The sequence below is a fragment of the Antechinus flavipes genome, chromosome 2 (assembly GCF_016432865.1).
Source record: "Antechinus flavipes isolate AdamAnt ecotype Samford, QLD, Australia chromosome 2, AdamAnt_v2, whole genome shotgun sequence".
Taxonomy (NCBI): domain Eukaryota; kingdom Metazoa; phylum Chordata; class Mammalia; order Dasyuromorphia; family Dasyuridae; genus Antechinus; species Antechinus flavipes.
Genome location: NC_067399.1, coordinates 57103736 through 57122872, shown reverse-complemented (window position 1 = coordinate 57122872; position 19137 = coordinate 57103736). Strand labels below are relative to the sequence as shown.

General features: G+C 44.8%; 1 protein-coding gene across 1 annotated transcript in view; it reads left to right on the top strand.

Moving 5' to 3' along the window:
* Positions 1–11374: 11374 nt before the first annotated feature.
* GSE1 (Gse1 coiled-coil protein) overlaps positions 11375–19137 on the top strand; it is a 776456-nt gene continuing 768693 nt past the window's right edge. Inside the window, exon 1 of the mRNA XM_051974846.1 lies at positions 11375–11599. Within this exon, the coding sequence (XP_051830806.1) occupies positions 11438–11599 (162 nt within the window). The 5' untranslated portion in view covers positions 11375–11437. The remainder of the gene's footprint in view (positions 11600–19137) is intronic.

Genomic DNA, 19137 nt, shown 5'->3' with positions numbered 1-19137 from the left:
TTACCACCTTAAAAATATTAAATTCTTAATCTTTTCCTTTTCCATATTAAATGTATTATTTTAAGTAGCTCTACAAAGTAATCTTTTGGTATTTGAATATTATATCTCTGAATAAGTAATTTGGGCAGTACTGTCATTTGTATTATATTGGATTGACCTACCCATAAGTAATTAATATTTCTTTAATCATTTAGCACTTTATTTTTGCAAAGACTATTTTATAGCTGTATTCACATAGTTTCTTTGTGTATCTGTACGTAGACTCCCCAAAAATTTTGTGCATTCAATATCTATTTTAAATTGATTTTCCTTATCCTTTGCTGTGGGGTTTTATTGGTAATATATAGAAATGATGATTTGTTTGGATTTATTTTTATATTCTGCAATGTTGCTGATTATTGTTTTGGTTTTTAGTTGATTCTCTAGAGTTTTCTAAGTAAACCATCATATAATCTACAAAAAGTGATTATTTTGTTTCTTATTCACCAATGATTCAATTTCTTTCTTTTGAGGAAGATGGACTTATTGCTAGAGCTAGCATTTCTAGCACTATAGTGAAGTGTCTGCCACATAATGCTTCCAATAAATGTTTATCGACTGTCTGGATATATCAAATAATAATGGTGATGATGGAAATCTTTCCTTAACCTCTGATCTTATTGAAAAAGCTTCTCATTTACTCTCATTAAATTTAATATTGGTCTTCGTATATATATATATATATATTCCTTACCATGTTAAGGGAAGGTCCTTCCAGAGACAAGTTTTGAATCTAAGTCCTCTGGCCCTAATAAAATCTTCTCAAACTAATATTGTTCCCCCTTAGTCACATAACTTCAATACTTAAGTTCACAGTCTGTTCAGTAGATTAGACACACTTAAATATATCATGCAATATATAAAAGGGTGCCCTGTATTGTTAAATTTAAAGTAAATTTTTTTTTCAAATTTACAAAAGCAAATAAGTGTGACAGAAATTAAATAATTAAATTGTCAAATAATTTTTGATAAGCTTGCAATATTTATACTTCTGAAGTTATTAAAGTTTAAAAATGCACTAAGACTTTTGGTATATTCTAAAGTAACTTTGTAATGTTCCTTATGTTTTTATAATTTTTTATGTTTTTGGATGGATTTGTGCCAATTGTATCAAGGCCTGGATTTAAAAGAAACAAACATATAAGATATGGTACTTGGCTTCATGCAGTTTTATAGCCTTGCAAGGGAGTAAGATAAAAACACAAATATCTCCACTGCTTATTTTTACATAAGGGAAGGTGAAAGGTAAAAAACCCCAAACAACAAAATTCTATGGGAGATCAGAGAAAAAAAGTCAATAACTGTCTAGAAAGAGGCTGGGAATTCAGAAAAGAAAGAGAAATTCCTTCTTGTGGTCATTGGGTGATGGTGGGCCTCAAATGATAGGCTAACAAGGTAAACCAAAGGGCTGATTGTATGTTTACTTTCACCCTAATGAATATGATCTCCTCCCCTGGTTAGTTTGCACATGAAGTAATTCATGTTATTTCACATATGCGTGTCTTCTTAAAGCATCTTGGTTTGAAAAAGGCAGAAGGATGAAACAAAAAGCCTGCTCAATTTGGAACAAGTTGGTCCAAATTGGAATGAGCCTTGTTTCTTACTCATCCCGAGTCCTTACTAGCAATGTCTTTGCTGGACAGTTTTCTATAAAATGAGGTTTGGGGGATATGATTTTTAACCCGGGATTGACAGAACACCACAGGGATAATGGATAGGTTTCAGGAGATCATGAACTTGGATAGGGAAAAACTTTCATCGTCATTTTCATTAAATTCAGTCTAAAATTTAGTATTTCCTTCCTTCAATTATTTAAAACTATTATTCTGAGAAGGGGGTAATACACTTTCCCAGTCTTCCAAAAGGGCACCTGATATGAACAAGATTAAGAAGCATTAATATACCCAAAGGGCTATAAAACTGTGCTCTAACAGTGTCTTTACTGGGTCTGTATCCCAAAAAGATCATAAAAAAGGAAAAAAGGATCTACCTGCACAGCAATGTTTGTAGCAAGGAACTGAAAATGGAGTGGAATATCCCACCAATTGGGGAATGGCTGAATAAGTTATGGCACATGAATGTAATGAAATATTATTGTTCTATAAGAAACCATCAGCAGGATGGTTTCAGAAAAGCCTAGAGAGACTTACATGAATTGATGCAAAGTGAAATGAGCAGAACCAGGAGATCATTACTTATGGCAACATCAATATTATGGGATGATCAATTCTGATAGGGCTCTTTTCAACAGTGAGATAATTCAGGCCAGTTCCAATAGACTTGGGACAGAAAGTGCCATCGGTAGCGAAAGAGAGAGAACTATGGAAACTGAATATGGATCAAAGAAAGCATTTAACCTTTGTTGCTGTTATTTTTTTTTGTTTTTCTCTTTGTTTCTTGTGTTTTCTCTCCTTTTGATATGATTTTTCTTGTGCAGCATGATGAATATAGAAATATGTTTACAAGAATTGCACATGTTTAACCTATATTGGATTGCCTGCTGCCTAGAGGAGGGGGGAGAGGAGGGAGAAAAATGAGAAACACAAGATTTTGCAAGGGTGAATGCTGAAAATTATCTTTGCCATATATAAAAATAAAGAGCTATTATAAAAACATCACAAAATCTAAAAATAAACAAGCTGGACATAATAATAATAAGATTAAGAATCCTTGCCCTAGATTATATTGAGTGTCTCTTTGCACCTATATTTCCTGCAATTTTAAATGCACCAACCTTTTATTCTTTCTGAAACCCTAGAATGACTGGTGATGTGCTTGATCCACAAATAGATCCCAAGTCATAAGAAAGGTGGGAAGGAAAAAAGGTAGTAAAAGAGAGAGGAAAAGTAGGGGAGGAAAGAAAGAAAAGGGAAGGAAGAGTCAGAATGGAAGAGGAAATGAATGAAGGAAGGAGGAAAGGACAGGAGAAAGGAAAGAAAGAAAGGAAAGAGAAGAAGGAAGGGAGAGAGAGACAGAAGAGAGGAAAGAAAAGGAAAAGGAAAAAAGGGGAGGAATAGAGGAGGAAAAGAGGAAAGAAGAGAGAGAAAAAGGAAAAGAAGGAAAGAAAGGGAGAAGGAAGAAAATAGGAAGGATGCAAAGACATTTATTTATAATTTTAATACATACCAAGCACTGTGCTAAGCAAAGGAATATATATATATATATACGTATATATATGTATATATATGTGTATATATATATATATCCAAAAGCATTATCACTGCCCTCTAAGAGCTCAAATTCTTTTTTTTTGAGACCAGATTTGAACTTAGGGATAGCTGACTTCAGGGCTGGTGCTCTATCCACTGCACCACCTAAGAGCTCAAATTCTAATGGAGGCAATAATATGGAAACGACTATGTACTAAGAAGAGATATTCAGTGTCAATGTAAAATAACATCAATCTGAAACATCCTCTGTCTTATTCTTTGCCTGACTGTGAGAGGGCACTGAATACAGAGACGGACCCACGGATGCCTTGGGGAGAGCGGGATTTCTTGACACTCAGAAATCCTGGCCACCTCTTGCATTTATTTAAGTGGCAAATTAAGATAAATAATTCAACACCCGCTTATTAAGCACCTAGGGGATTAAGGAAATACAAAGTTTAGATAAACCAAGAGCTATGGTCTCATTATACTAATAGCTCACATTACATTAAGGTCTGAGAAGTAACAAGTAACCAAGAGCCAAACTGGAAGTCAGGAGACCTGAATTCAAATTGTACACTGGACAATAACGAGTCATTTGAGCATGGTGAGATCAGTTCGTTTTTTGAGCTTCAGGTCCCGCTTCTGAAAAAATGGGCACAAAAATATTGCCCACCAGTCGACGTGACGTTGAGGTTGATGGGAAACAAGTATTCCATGGGTTTTTAAAGCCCTCTAGAAACATTGTCATTGCCCATAATAACCCTGGGAGTTAGGCTGCATCCCCACGGAGCTGAGTCCCAAAAGGGGACGAGCTACGTTCTCCAGTAACTATAATACAGAATAACCGAATCGGAAGAGTAAGAAACAAAGTGCTTTGTTGAACGCGGAGTGGAGACAGTTCCCCCACCAGAGGCAGCCTGAACGTTTCTTCCCATTTCCAGGCGCTAAAAAAGCAAGAGCCCCATCCCCCTCGCTGACATTCCACTGGGAGAAAATGTTGCTGAGCCTTCGCATTTTTGTGTGTGCGCCCGGGGGCAGGCGTTCCTCCCCACCGGCCTGGTCTCGGAGCAGCGTGGCTGGGGATGAAGATTGGCAGTCCCGATAATCTAGTTCAAATCCCGTCTTTGACACTTACGGGCTGTGGCCTAACCTCCTTGGGCCTTGTTTTTCTTATGTTTAAAAAATAATGATGATTATATTGGACTACTTGCCATCTAGGGGAGGGCGTGGGGGGAAGACGGGGGAAATTGGAACACAAGGTTTCGCAAGAGCTAATGTTGAAGAATTGTCCACGCATATGTTTTGAAAATAAAAAAAAAACTTTAATAAAAAATAATGATTATAGTATGTGGTCTGCCCCACATCAGATGAAATCATCTAAGTAAAGATTTAGAGATTTTTTTTGGTAAATCACAATATGAAATAGAGACCGTCGGAAAATGATAGATTTAGAGGTGGGAAGGTACCGTATAGGCCAGCTAGAACTAAACGCATATTTTATAGATGGGGCCCGGAAGACTATTATCGTTATTTCTCCCCACTGGTCCTTTGCTTATATCTCAAGGCTTGGACGTGGCCTTGGAGTCCTGAATGTTTTACAGGTGGGGCCCAGGATGACTATCATCGTTATTTCTCCCCATTGATCCTCTGCTTATGTTTCAAGGCTTGGAGGTGGCCTTGGAGCCCTGAAAATTATACTACTCAGAGGAGAAAATATAGCCCTCTGAGATGTTTGTCTCTACAGATATTACACTTATAGTTGGCACCTGCCAAGGAGAGAAGGGAAAAGTCCCTTTTCCCGTTAGTGACTTTCTTAGGTGCTAAAGAGAACTGCTTACTGCAACCACATAAGTCACAGAGAGAAGACATAAAGGAAAGCAGAGAAAGTTGGCAGCAGGAGGGGTGAAGAGAACTAACAAGACACTTAGAAATATTGTTGATGCTAGGGATCCCAAACTCCATGGAGAAATACAATAAATGGATAGGACAGTTGGGAAGAGGGGGCAGGGCAATGATGTTTGACCGAATATGGGTTCCCAGGCAAGCCTTTCTCATATATTTGTTGTGTAAACACAACTTAGTCCATTCTTAAAATTCTTGTTAGCCTGAATGCTTTTGGAGGGCTAAGGTCCCTTCTTGAAATATTTTCAACATTATCCAGGTCCTGAAGCTCTCAGGATTTCCTAGAATGGGATTGGCCCCAGGTGCTCCTATCAAGATGGCTCATCCCACAAAATTACTACTGATTCTCTCTGACTTGCCTCAGACTCTCACGATGGCACTCTTGCCTTCATCTCATCATGCTGCAGCCTTTTCAATAGAATAAAAAGCTCTATTTAGTCCAAGGGGATGCCATTTTAAAAAATCTTTGTACCCTCAAGACCTAGGTACACAGTTATCACTTAATAAATGTGTTGATTTCTAGTATTAAGTCCTCTGGAATCCTACCATGCTGGAAAACTGAGTTTGGATCCAATGATGGAGATATATACCTGTTGTAATCAAATTGCAGTGATAAAGGATGACAATCATGGTTCTTTTTCTGAAGAGGGATTGTGATCTGTCTTGTACATGTGGGTTCTTAATGTAATAAGTATTATCCTTTGTGGCGATTTCATAATTAGCTGCGGGATTACAGTGAGTGAACTAGAATTTCCTGGAATGAGCAGAGATGGAGGATCCAATCTTTTCATTTCACAGATGAGAACAATGAGAGATGGGAAATGATGTGTCTGTTTCCTTGTCTGTAAAATGGGAATAATAATAGCACTTACCTCCCAGGGTTGTAGTGAGGATCAAAAGAGACATTTGTCGAGCACTCTGCAAACTTTGAAGTGCTATAAATTATCTAGTTACTATTAGTATTATTACTAAAATTTAAATGGTACTTTAAAATATCTCACAATAAATTTCAGTAATTTAAGTGTACTTTAAAATATCTCATTTGTGGGGCAGCTACTTGGATGGAGCACCAGCCCTGAAGTCAGGAGGACCTGAGTTCAAATTTGGCCTCAGATACTTAATACTTCCTAGTTGTGTGACCCTGGATAAATCACAACCCCAATTACCTCAGGGGGGGAAATTAATCTCATTTGATCTTCACAACAAATTTTGGTAATCATACTTATAATAAGTAAATAATTTATAGGACTTTAAAGTTTGCAAAGTGCTTGACAAATATTAGCTCCTTTGACCCTCACAACAACTTTGGGAGGTAAGTGCTATTATTATTCCCATTTTACAGATGAGAAAACTAATTTGCTTAGGGTCATCCAGCTATTAAATGTCTGAGACCATATTTGAACTCAGCTCTCCAGAGTCTAGTACTCTAGCTTGTGCCACTTAGTTGCCACTAATTGCTAGGGATAATAATGATGATTTTTGTGGTGGTGGTGGTTGAGATGAGGATGATGCTGTTTCCAAATTCACACAGTTGACAGGGATTAGAATCCAAGACTCTGACTACCAGTTTAGCATTCTTCTTATTATATTAGACTGAATAAAGCCTGTTAATACTAGTTTAAAATTACAATATCAGAGAAGAAATGTAAGGGAACTTAAGAGATGGTAATTTAAATTATTAAAGGTGAATATAAACACAAAGAATATTCTCCTTTATCAAACTAAAGAAACTCAAGAAACTTATCTTTTAAAAAAAAACTGCATTTACAACTTGCAAGGTCCTTTATCTATTATCTCCTTTGATCACTCAACAATCCTGGGAGGTAGAAGCTACTATTACCCTTGCTTTGTTTTTCCCCCCTTTTTCTTTCTTTTCTTTTACTTTCTTTTCTTTTCTTTTGTTTCTTTCTTTCTTTCTTTTTTTTTTTTTTTTTTTTGCTGAGGCAATTGGGGGTAAGTGACTTGCCCAGGATCACACAGCTAGGGAGTATTAAGTGTCTGAGACCAGATTTGAACTCAAGTCCTCCTGATTTCAGGGCTGGTGCTCTACCCACCATGCCACTTAACTGTCCCAATCCTTGTTTTTACAAATGAGTAAACTGAGGCTGGGATAAGTTAAGTGACCTATATAGGGTCTGTGTCTGAATCTGGATTTGAACTTCTGATTTCCTGACTCCAAGGTCAGTGCTCTAATCAAAAAAAAAAAAAATTACTATTAAAAAAAACCAACACAATAATTCGGAGCCAGTACCGTGTGCCTGTATTAAGCATTCAGCCTTATGACTCTATGCAACATTCTGCAGTACAGTGGAAAGAGCTTGCTTTGGAATGGGAGGACCTGGGTCTAAATTGCTATTTCAGCTTACTAGCTGTATGACCTTGAGCCAGCAAATCACTTCTCGCCGGACCTCAGTTCCCCCATCTGTAGGCTTCAGCCTACAGGGTTGACCCCCCTGTCCTCCTCCCCTTCCCATCTGAAGCAACCTCCAAATTCCTAGGAGGGATCCTTAGGGCCAGCCAGAGCTCTGGTGCCCTCAGCATCTTTCCAAGCCTTGTTCCACAATGTTTAAACAGATGTACATTAGAAAAACAAAAAACACAAGCCACCAGAAATGCTGCATTTAAACAGCATGCGGTGATTTCATCCTTAATCTTGGCTAGGGTTACTTGGCAAAGAGACAATATTGCGGGCCCCCTCGAAAAGGCTGTCCAACCCGAGTCTTAAGGGACGTCTTTACCTGGTTCCTCACTGTCCTCAATGACCTTTAGTGAGAGCCCAGCAATGGATTTTTGGCTGATCCCCGGGGAAGGCCCTTCAGACAGATTTCCCTGGGCTGGAGGGAAGGAGCCCCTAATTGGGCCAATGAATCATTCTGGGAAGCTGTGTGGGGCTAGACATAAAATAGATAAAAAAATAAATAAATAAAAGGGGAGGGGGAGGGAGAAGAGAACTAGAATCACGTATCGTGCGAATGGCTCCCCTCGAGTTTCTAGCAGGAGGGATTCCACCTCTTCTCCCCTCCCCCAACTCTCTTTCCTACCCCCTCTCCTCCCCTCCCCCCGTGCCTCCCCGCCCCAGCCAACCAACCAACCAACTGAAATGACCAAACGATTTGGCAGGCTCCGGGCCGAGCACATGCTGCCGCTGCGGCTGCGGCTCGGGCGGCTTCAGTGCGCGCGGCGCTTCCCGGGGGGCTGCCAGATCTCCGGAGCGCTCTAGCTGGGCTGGCCGCCGGGAGCCTCCCGCGCCGGGAAGCCGGCTGGCCAGGGCGGCCCGGCAGAGGCCCGGAGGGGAAGAGGGGGGCGGGCGCTGACCTCGTGGAGCCGCCGCAGCCGCCCCTGGAGGAAGCCGAGTGGTGACCCGGCGAGGATGGCGATGGCGCTGCCGCCGAGCCCGCAGCCAAACTTTGCGAGAGGCACACATGGACAAAGTTAGCTGCCGCGCCGGAATAAAAGAGCGGGCGGGCTCCGGGAAGGGGGGCGAGGCAGACTCTCCGGCGGCGGGGAGCGCTCGAGCCGGCGGATTAAAACCCATTAAAGATATATTTATTGCCAAAGCGTCCCAGGATCTCCGGGGCCAGAGCAGGAGAGCAATCAGCTCCTTCCCCGCAGCGCCAATCACAGCCTAACGGAGAGGGAGGAGCGGGGGGAGGGGGGGAGCCGTCCCCGGCGAAAACACACTGCTCACACTCACTCACACACTCACACTCACTCACAAGCACGGAGACACAAACTTTTGCAAGCGGATCGTCTCTAGCTCCGGCCCCCCCTTCCCGCCCCCCGCGCGCCGGCCGGGAAAGACACTGCGCCCCGGACACTCGGTGCATGGAGGCGGCTCCACCGAGGACGCAGAGCGCCCACAGCCCGGGAGCAGGCGCCGGCCTCGGTGCGCAAAGCCCGGACTGCTGCCCCCGCGGACGTCTGAGCGCCCCATGGACAAGAGGAGCGAACTGGAGAAGGAGCCCCCGATCTCCCGTAAGCAGCGGCTCATGGCAGCCATCGCGTCCGGCAGCGAGAGCCTGGGGCCGGCGGCCCCAGGGGCCGGCGGCGGCGGCGGCCCCGAGAAGCCCCCCGGCAGCGGCAGCGGGGGCCAGGCGGCGGCTCCGCTCTCGTGTTTCATCTGCGGCGGGGGGATCGGCCGCGGCAAGGAGCTGAAACTGCAGGTAAAGCAGCCGGCGCCGGGGCGCGGAGAGGCGGCCGGCTCTGGGGCCGGAGCGGCCGGGCCCGGGGGCAGCCTGCAAGGCCAGCCCTTCTTCCCCTTCCTGCAGCAGCAGGAGCCGGCGCCCGGCGCTCGGGAAGTGTCCCCAGCGGACGGCTGCGTGCTGGTGTGCGCGGTTTGCCGCTGCTTCCTGGGCGAGCAGTGGGCAGCGTTCGAGCGCTCCAGGACCCCCGTGGAGAAGCGCATGTACTGGCTCAAGCGGCCCTACCAGTGCGAGGCGGGCGGGGGCGCTCCGGGCCGCCGCGCCGCGGCCCCCCAGGAGTGGAACCTCTCCTACGCCCTGGAGCCGGGCGAAGAGGACGACGACGAGGACGACGACGAAGGGGAGGGGGCCGTAGGAGACGGCAGCGCGAGGAGGGGCGCCCGCCCTCCCCAGGAGGAGGCGCACGATTCGGACTTGTCTTCCCTCTCCGACACAGACCATCTCTCGGAGCCTGAGCCCGCCCCAGGCCCGGCCCCCAGGGACCAGGGAAGCCCAGGCTACGGTCCGCCCCCATCGAAGGAAGCAGGCGGGGGTCCCCAGCTGCTCAAGCCGCCCATGGCCGCTCCCCAGGGCGTCCTCCGCGGACCCGGGACAGGGGTGCTTGTGGGCCGGTTCAGAGAGTGGCCTCCCTCTGCAATCCCCTCAACGCACTCTGGCTCAGAGAACACCCTCCCCGCAGAATCGAGTGTGGAGGGGCCAACAGGGCAGCCCGATCCCGGGCGCAAAATGGGCACCAGGAGGAAGAAAAAAGGAACACCCACGCACTGGGTCCCCGAAGACAGCCCCAGTGTCCTGAGGGGCATTCAGGGCAACTGGAGGGGACCCCCTTTCCAGTGCCCGCCGGGGGATGGCCTGAAAAATAACATCGGCTTCTCGGCCATCAACCAGGGGAGGACATCCCAAACCCCGGGTCCCAAGCCACGTCCTGAAAGTCACGGGGGCTGTGGGACCTCCGAGGAAGGCGAGATCAACATCACCAGTGATGAGGAAGACCAGAAGAAGCAGACTTTCCCCAACCCTTGTAGTCGCTGGGAGGTTGCCCCGAAAAGTGGCGGTGGCCTGGCAGACAAGGAGAATGGGAGTAGCAATAATCCGGGGTCCCAAGACCCCTGGGCTCCTACCCCAGAGCACACCTGCTGCTATATCTGTGGCAACCTCCTAAGCCTGGCCTCTCAGCACCAGATTCACGTTCAGAAGCAGGAGAAGACGGCACAGGCCCCTTTCTTTCCTTTCCTGTGGCTGCACAGCCCACCCCCGGGGGCCCTGCCCATCAGCCCTGGGGGCAGCACCCTGGTGTGCTCCTGCTGTTTCTCCTCCCTCATGCAACAGTGGCAAAGCTTTGAACTGGCCAACGTGCCAGTTCTGCAGAGGCTTTATGTGGTGCCTCTGAATCCAGGGATGTCTTCCAAAGGGAGGAGGCCTCTGAAGGAAGAGGGAGCCCCTGCTGGGCCTCAGCAGGAGGCCTGCTACCTCTGTGGGGAGGACTGTGCCCAGGATTCCCGGACAGTGCCCACCAGGATCATCAATGGTAGTGCCAAGAACACCATGCATTTCCCTTTTGTGAATCTCCTGCCTTGTCCACCCAATGCCAAAGGACTTAACAGGCACTGGGAAGTCCGCAGCTGCCCCAAGTGCTATGGGGTGCTGGAAGATATTTGGTCCATGTACAGGGCCTGCCAGAATGAGGAGCTCATAAACTCGGTGCAGAGTTTCCTGGGGCGATACCATCAGGTGTTTTCACTCACTGATCCTGGGGGGCTAGCGGTGCATCCCTCAGTGAAGGGGGGCCCGTTGTCTGTGTGCTACATCTGTGGGGCCGAGCTGGGGCCTGGGAAGGAGTTTCAGCTCAACGTGAACCCTCCAAGCCGCTTTGGGGAGAAGGAACCTTTCTTCCCATTCCTTACGGTGTATCCTCCGGCCCCCCGGGCCAGGCCCGCTGACTCCACAGGGCTGGTGGCCACCTGTGTGCTCTGCTACCACGACCTGCTAGGACAGTGGCTGCAGCACGAAGGCAGAAGCTCCCACCACCCCATCAGCGCCTGGTCCAGGCAGTACAAAGTGGAGACCTTCGTGTGCTTCTTCTGCCAGCAGGAGAAAAAGCGATGTCTTGGATTAAAAGCAGTGCGTGTGGCCCGCCTGCCCATGTTTCTCTACACCCTGAGAGCCGGGCACAGTTTGCTGGTGGATGATGGCAAGCAGCTGATCATTGGGGCTTGTGTGGAGTGTGGCACCGTGGTGTTTGCCGGCAAAGCCCTGAGCCATCCGGGAGTGCTGGTCAGGGCCTCCCCAGCAGCTACACACAAGGTAGGCACTCTATTCCTGACTGGAAAAATGGGGAGGGGGGGAGGGAAGAAAGATTGGGTTCCCTGCCTCTCAGGAGAGTCGGCGAGCTTTGCTTTCGGCTGGTGGAACAGAATATTTTGGTTATCTCTTGTGGAGGAAACGCCAGGAGCTGAGATGTCAAAACAGTTGCCTTGATGTCACTGGGTCAGAACATTTTTAGAACATTGACATGTTGAAGCCAGGAATAGATCACAACAATTTCAGGACTCCAGAGCGAAAAGTGGTTCTGTTAAAGAGTTCAGGTCTGATCCCCAAACAGCTGGTGCTGGAATCTGAAGTCAGGTGTGTGTACTTTAGAACCCGTCAAAAGGAGACAGCGTGGTGTCTCTTGTGAGCATTCTAGCAGCATCACTCATAGTTGGGCAGGTCGCAGTGAGAGCTCTGCATCTGCTGTATCTGAAACAGCCACTGGACAGAACTCTGGAGCTGGGGTGGGAGTGGGACGCAGACATTAGGACTCGAAACACGGTCTCGTCTCAAGGGAAGGCAGCCTCGGGATGGAGTGACGCAGGAGAGCTGCTCACATTGCTCTGTTGGGTAGATGGTGCCTGCTGCTGCTGAAATTCAATTATGATGGCACGTAGTTTTAAGCAAATGTGGTTAGGCTCTAAAGCTTGTCTTAATTCCCTTTGGTCTTGCCATCATTATCCATCTCTGAAGGAAAGGTCTGATCCAGGCTTGGAGTGTACGTACAGTGGTAGATTTGGTTAAATGAAACTTTTTTTTTTTTTTAACCAAGAACTAATTTCCTCATCCATGTGGAAGGGTTCTATGCCAGTAACATGCTTCCAAAGTCTCTGGTGTGCGTCTGTCTAGGTGGGATCCTTTCTTGCATGTTACAAACACATGTGCTGTTCATCTCCAATGGCCACTTGAAGCCTGGACATAGTGTGTCCCATAAAGCAAATATTCTTTTGTTTTTTGGCTGTTTTTTTTTTTTACATCCCCCTCTGAATTCTGATGTTTGATGACTTTGTTCTTAAGCCAAATCTGGTTTTTAGCTGTCTTTGGGAGACTTATGTGGTTTACTGAAAACTATCACGTTCCCTCCAAACCCTGTTTCTGGACGTCGTGTTTTCAGTGATATTGAAATTGAAGTCTCTCATTGGTTACTGCGAGTCGCACAATTTGTAAATTCCTGGAAGCTTTGGAACTACCAAAGTGAACTCTTGCCCTTGACTTGTTAGGAATTCCGGCCAGTAGCAGACCCTGAGTGATCCCAGGGCTCTGAGGAAGCTGGGGTCTGCATGGCTTCCTGGATCCACCCCCCTCCAGCTCTCCTCCCCACCCTAGGGTGCCCCAGCAGCTTGTAGGTCATTCAGGGATGTGGAGGATCTTTAAGGGTTGGCTACATCTCTTCCTTCCTAAATCATGATGCTCTTTTATGATTCATACCCCCAACAAGGTGCCATTACAAACATGATTTCCCTCTTACTGAATTTTCCATCAATCAGCAAATATTGAATATGATTTGTGGCTCTAGAATTATTCTAGGTACTGTAGGAGATGGTTTGGGACCTTGTTCCCTCAAAGCTCAAGTCAGGTATGATGGTGCAGGGGACTTATTAGGTGCCCAGCCCTGCTCTCTGTAACCTTAGAAAAGACAGTGAGGGAAACTCATTTTACCCATTTGTAAGAGACAGTTGGATTAGATAATCTCAACAATCCCTTTCAGCTTTAGAGTTCTGGTTCCAGAAGTCATTTCACTTTTCTGAGAATTTCAGTTTCATCATCTGTAAAATGGGAAGGATTGATGCTTATATTCCCTATTTCTTCTGGCTGTTTCTCATTTAGGGTCCCTGACAACAAGGGGGTTTATAGTCTAGTTAGGAAGATGACTGAAACAATTGGAGAACAATTCAATGTCAAACTATTAAGGAAGTTTAGGGAAGAGGGTATTTGGTGCGATCACCTTAGGAATGGTTTCCTAGTGGAGACTGAATTTCTGTTGGGCTATGAGGGATATGGAGGCTTTGGATAATTTTGAGTTAGTGTTTATATAGAACTTTAGAGAACTTTACAAACATTATCTCTTCTTACTCAATTCAACAAACTTTTATTTAGTGCCTGCTTTGTGCAGGGCACTGGGCTAAGCTCTGGGGACACAAAAAGGAGCAGAGAACATCCCCTGCCCTCAAAGAGCTTACAATCTAATGGAAATAATAGCAGTCAACATTTATATAGCACTTATTAGGCACCAGGAACTATGCTAAGCACTTTATAATTGCTATCTCGTTTGATCTTCTCCATATCTCTGGGCGGTAGAAGTATTGCTGTTATCTTGGTTTGCAGATGGAGAAACTGAGGCAGAGAGGTTGTGTTTTGTTCAGGGTCACACAGCTAATTGGAGGTAGGATTTGAACTCGTCTTCCTGAAGCCAGGACCAGCACTCTTTTCAGTGCACCACCTAGATGCTTATAAGAAGAGAGAAAGGGCACAGAAGGAGGATAGCATAGGGCAAAGATTGAGAAGGACATACTTTAGAGATGATCATATCAACTTAATAGATAATAAATATGAAACAGTATACATTTATATGTGAAGATAAAGTTACAATAACAATGTATTGCCATATAACAATATATTATGTAATAATATTTTGTCTAGATAATATATTAATATAGCAAGGATGTATATCCACATATAGAATAAAATACATAAATATAATATCTCTGTAGTACTTTGAAGTTTGAACAATCTTTACATCAGTGGTATCAAACTCAAAACAGAAGCGGATTCCCTAGGGGCTATATATGCTAACTTAGAAAATCACAAACTCACATTATTTATGTTTTGTTGTATTTTGATTTTGTTAAACATTTCCCAATTTTGTTTTTATTTGGTCTAGGCTGCATTCTGGGGCAAGTTGTGTATAAACTGACCTGGTCAGAGCAGAAGAGCTATTCGGGGAGTGCTTGGAAAGGTTGGATTTAGTAGGACAGAGCAAAGTTGTAAAAAGCTTGGCATGTGAAGTAAAAGTTTTGGGCTTTACTCGGTAGGCAGTAGGGAGCCAGAGTCAGTGCATGAGCAGGAGGGTCTCTTAATGAAAGCAGAGTTTTCTGAATCTGACAGGAGCATATATGTGTAATGGATTGAAAAAGGAAGACACAAGGGTTGTGGTAATCCAGGTGTGACATATTGAGGACTTGTAGAAAAAGAATGTTCAATCTACAAGGTTTTTGAAGCAATAAAGGTAGCTTTAATAGACAGGAAAAAGAAGGGGAAAGAAGCAGATATAATTCTGAGATTTCAAGCTTCCAGATTGCTTTGAGGACCCATGATTTCCTGGACATAGGAACTCCCTCACCCAATGTACCTAATGTCCCTTTCATGCCCTGATTGGTGATCAGAGTGAAGTTGGTTCTGGGAATTGGAATGCTGATGTGGATGCTGCTGGCAGCTTCATTCCCAGTGTTCAGGAGCTACAACTGTTTTATTACTCACTCTTTTGAAATGAATTTTACAAATGACAAAAATCTTTTTGGAGAAATTGGAACAGTATGACGAGTAATAACCAGTAGCATTTATAAAGAACTTTAGGGTCTGCAAAGTGCTTAACACTTTGTGCAATTATTGTTATGTACAATTATTATCTCAGTTTTGTCTTTGTTGTCGTGTCTGACTCCCCTGGACTCCATGTGGGGTTTTCTTGTCAAACTGGAAGGGTTTGACATTTCCTTCTCCATCTCATTTGACAGATGGGGAAACTGAGGCAAACCAGGGTGAAGGGGCTTAGTTGTAAATGACTGAGGCACTATTTGGACTCAGGTCTTCTTGACTCCAATCCACTGTCTCACTGTTCTGTTTTACAGACAGGGAAACTGAGGCTGAGAGAGGTTAAGTGGGTTCCCAGGATTGCATCAGTAATAATCATCTGAATCTTAATTCAAAATCAACTCATTCTGATTCCAAATCCAATGCTCTAGCATAGGAAGGGTCTTTGGAAAGAAAGGCCATCTAGCTCATCCCCATTTTGTACAGATAAGGAAACTGAGTTTTCAGTTGTATATGGCTTCAGGCCTGTTTGCTGTGAAAGACTGCCAAAGACTAGCAGCTCAGGGCCTAGAAGCTGGCAGAATGCCAAAGAGGAGCTGGGTCTCCTCTGAATTTCTGGACATCAGCAGAAGCAGGACTGGGAGGGCCAGAAGTAGGGCATGATGGACAACAAAGAATACATTCAGATTTCAATTATGTATACTTATAGTTTTCTAGAGTTTTTTTGGTGTCTTTTCAAATCAACTTGATTATAAGTAGTTCCCTCTCAAACCCCTCATCAAAGGGCAAAGATTATGCCTTTGATTTTTGGATAGTCAGAAGGTGTCAAATAAATACTCATAGCCTTCCCTTGAGTTTTCTAATGGATGGGGTAGAGAAATAGAATATAGTTGTTTCCAGGCCAATGTCCACTTTCTTCCACTTGGCTCCTTGTAGCCCGTATCTGTGCCTTGGAAGAGACTTAACCATCCCTTCCTGAAGGTCATTGGGGTCTCTCTTGTCATCCTGTTTAAGACTGAGAATCTTGGGGCCCTCTCCTCAAGAAGCTCCAGAATCAAGGAAGAGACCAAACAGCTAAACACTAGAGACAGAAAAAAAACCCAACTGTCAATTCAATCCAAATTTCTCATTTTACAGATGAGAAAAACGAGACTGTGTTTTTGTCCAAGGTTCTTTAACCTCAAAGAATCTCAATTTCTTCACCTTTAAAATGAGAAGATAACACCTATAGTATCTTAAATGACCTAGTTTCCCCAGTCCCCCTTATGGATGGAGTGGGGTGGGATTTGGGGCATGTGATTTCTGCTTTCTTCAGAAATGATGAATCAGGAGTAAGGGGGACCCCAAGTATATTGGACTACCGGGTAGAGGTTACTTCTAGATGCATCTGTGGAGGATGCCAGGGGGCCATTATCCCTTGCACCTCCCTTGCTTGCGTGAGGGATGTGATCTCACAACATCTCAGAATCAGAACTTCAGAGTCCATCTTGCCCAACCAGTTCTTAATGGAGAATCCCTCCTCCTTCCACCCTGACCAGTGATCACCCAGCCTTTGCTTGAAGGCCCCCAGCCAAGGACAACTTGCTATTATTTTCCTTTTCCAATTACCCTTTTAGGTGAAGTTAACCGTTCCTTTAGCCTCTCAATGGAGTGACTTGCATCCAGAGCATCGGTAGTATGACCCTTTACCCCTGACACCATCATAATATTTTAGATTTAGGACTGAAATCATCATCTTCTTCATCATTATCATCATCATTATCATTTATCTAACATTTTGAAATGTTGAAAGCAACATAAATAGATATAAAATCTCATTTGACACTCATAGTACACTTGTGATATGGGAGCTGTTATTCTCCCCATTTTACAGATGAAGAAACAGAAATTCAGAGATATAAACAATGACTCCGTTATTTAGGATCTGAGGCAGAATTTGAACTCAGCTCTTCCTCATTCCAAGTTCAGTGTTCTAGCTACTGGTTGTATAAGGCCCTTGGAGGTCATTGAGTTTTTTAGAAGAGTAAATAGAGTGGTCATAGTGGACAGAGCGTTGGACCTGGAATCTGGAAGACTCATTTTCCTGAATTAAAAATCTGTCCTCAGACACTTCCAACTGGGCAAGTCCCTTAACTCTGCCTCAGTTTCCTCATCTGTCAAATAAGCTGGGGAAGGAAATGGCCAACCCCTCCAGTATTTTTTGCCAAGAAAACCCCAAATGGGGTCATGAAGAGTATGACACAAACTTTCCTAGAGTCACAGAGAAGACAAATAAGTTTTTGAGGCAGGATCTAAACCTAACCCTTCTCTCCAAGTCAGTCTACTATCCTGTACTGCCCCCACAAGCCTCATGGTTGCCATTTTTATCTTCTTTCATGGTTTAAAAGTCACTTTCTTCCCAACAACTCTCTGAGATCAGCAACAGAAGTGTTATAAGCCCCATTTCACAGATGAGAAAGCTAAGACTGGAGTGATTTTCCCCTCCCCAAGACCCCAGGGCCGGTATGCAGCAGAGTGGAGGCTCTGCCCTTGGGGTTCCCACCTCTAGGTCCAGAGCTCTGCTCACCACACCATACTGCCTCACATTTAGTAGTCACCATTCACCTAGTCAGTCCTTCCTTCCTTCCTTCATTCATTTTTTTTTTTTTTTTACCATAATTGACATCTCCAGTCAAAGTGCTCAATGAATTGCTGCCACAGGCACCGGGAACAGGTGCTGCTGCTGTTCCCCTCTTAAAAGAAAAAAAAAAAAGAAAGAAAGAAGGAAAAAAAAAACCAACTCTTCCCCCTGACATATGAGCTGTTCCAGAGTTCTCCTGTCATCACTCCGCTGTCAGGGCAGATGCACGCATCTGTTTCCTGTGCTTTGTGCAACATCGGCTATCTGCAGACACAAAGCTCCACGTCTCTCAGAGGCTTCCATCTTCCCTCCTTTGTACCAGTCTTTTGGGTCGCTGGGGCCCGACCGTTGGCACTGGTGGCAAATGGTGGAAGGAGCCCAGGCCCCCTGGTAGCCTGCGCTCAGGGAAGGGGGAAGAGATGTAAAACCACGGACCACCAGATTGCTTCTTCCTCTCCACTCCGCCCACCCCCAGCCCCAAACTGGGATCACCCCAGCTGAGCAGGAGCTCCAGACTTGTTTTGGCAAAGTGGCAAGCCATCTGCTGAGAGACCGGCAACTGAACAAACTTTCCAGATGAAGGCCTGTCCCAAATCTGGAGGTGATTTGGGAGGTTTGAGAGAGAAGAAGCAAAAGAAGTCAAAAGCTCCCAAAATAAATAGCACCAAGAACAGCAGTAGGGCTTGTGAGGACTGGAAAGTTTCCAGAGACCTTAATGTGTGCACTACCTGGTCCCTGGCTTTTTTCTCATCTTACACCCCTCCTCCCACTTCACACACGTGCACTCTCTTTGGCTTTTGGTATCTGTGGAAAAGTTGTAGATTCTGGATGGGTTTAACACTTTCTCACCTTTTTTTTTCTTTGAGTATTATGGATTGACTTCAGATGAATCCAGCAAGTAGTTATTAAGCACCTTCTTTGAATGGGCTGGAAAGACAAAGATTAAAAAAATAATAATACACCGAGATTTCTTATGACTTATGAGACTTCTATTCTTAAAAGGGAAAACAATGATTTGGGCAATGTTGGGTTGGCCAAGAATTAAATTCAAGCTTTACCTTGCTCCCCATCCCCAGGTGAGAATTTTGCCTTTGAACTCGGGATATTATGATCTGATCCTTCTTTGGGATGCTTCAGAGATTAAAGACTACTAGATTGTGAGCTCCGCTAAGGCAGGTACAATGCCTTATCTGAATATTGTATGTCCCTTGATACTTAACAAATGTTTATCATTACTTGCTCGTAAGGACGGGGTTATTATTCCTTTCTTCCTTTGGTTATATCTGAAAATATTCCCCTATAGAAGGAGATAGTAGTGAATAGTTTTTATATTCTTAAGTGAATACCCTCATACACTAAGAATAGTTTTTTTTTTTTTACTTTA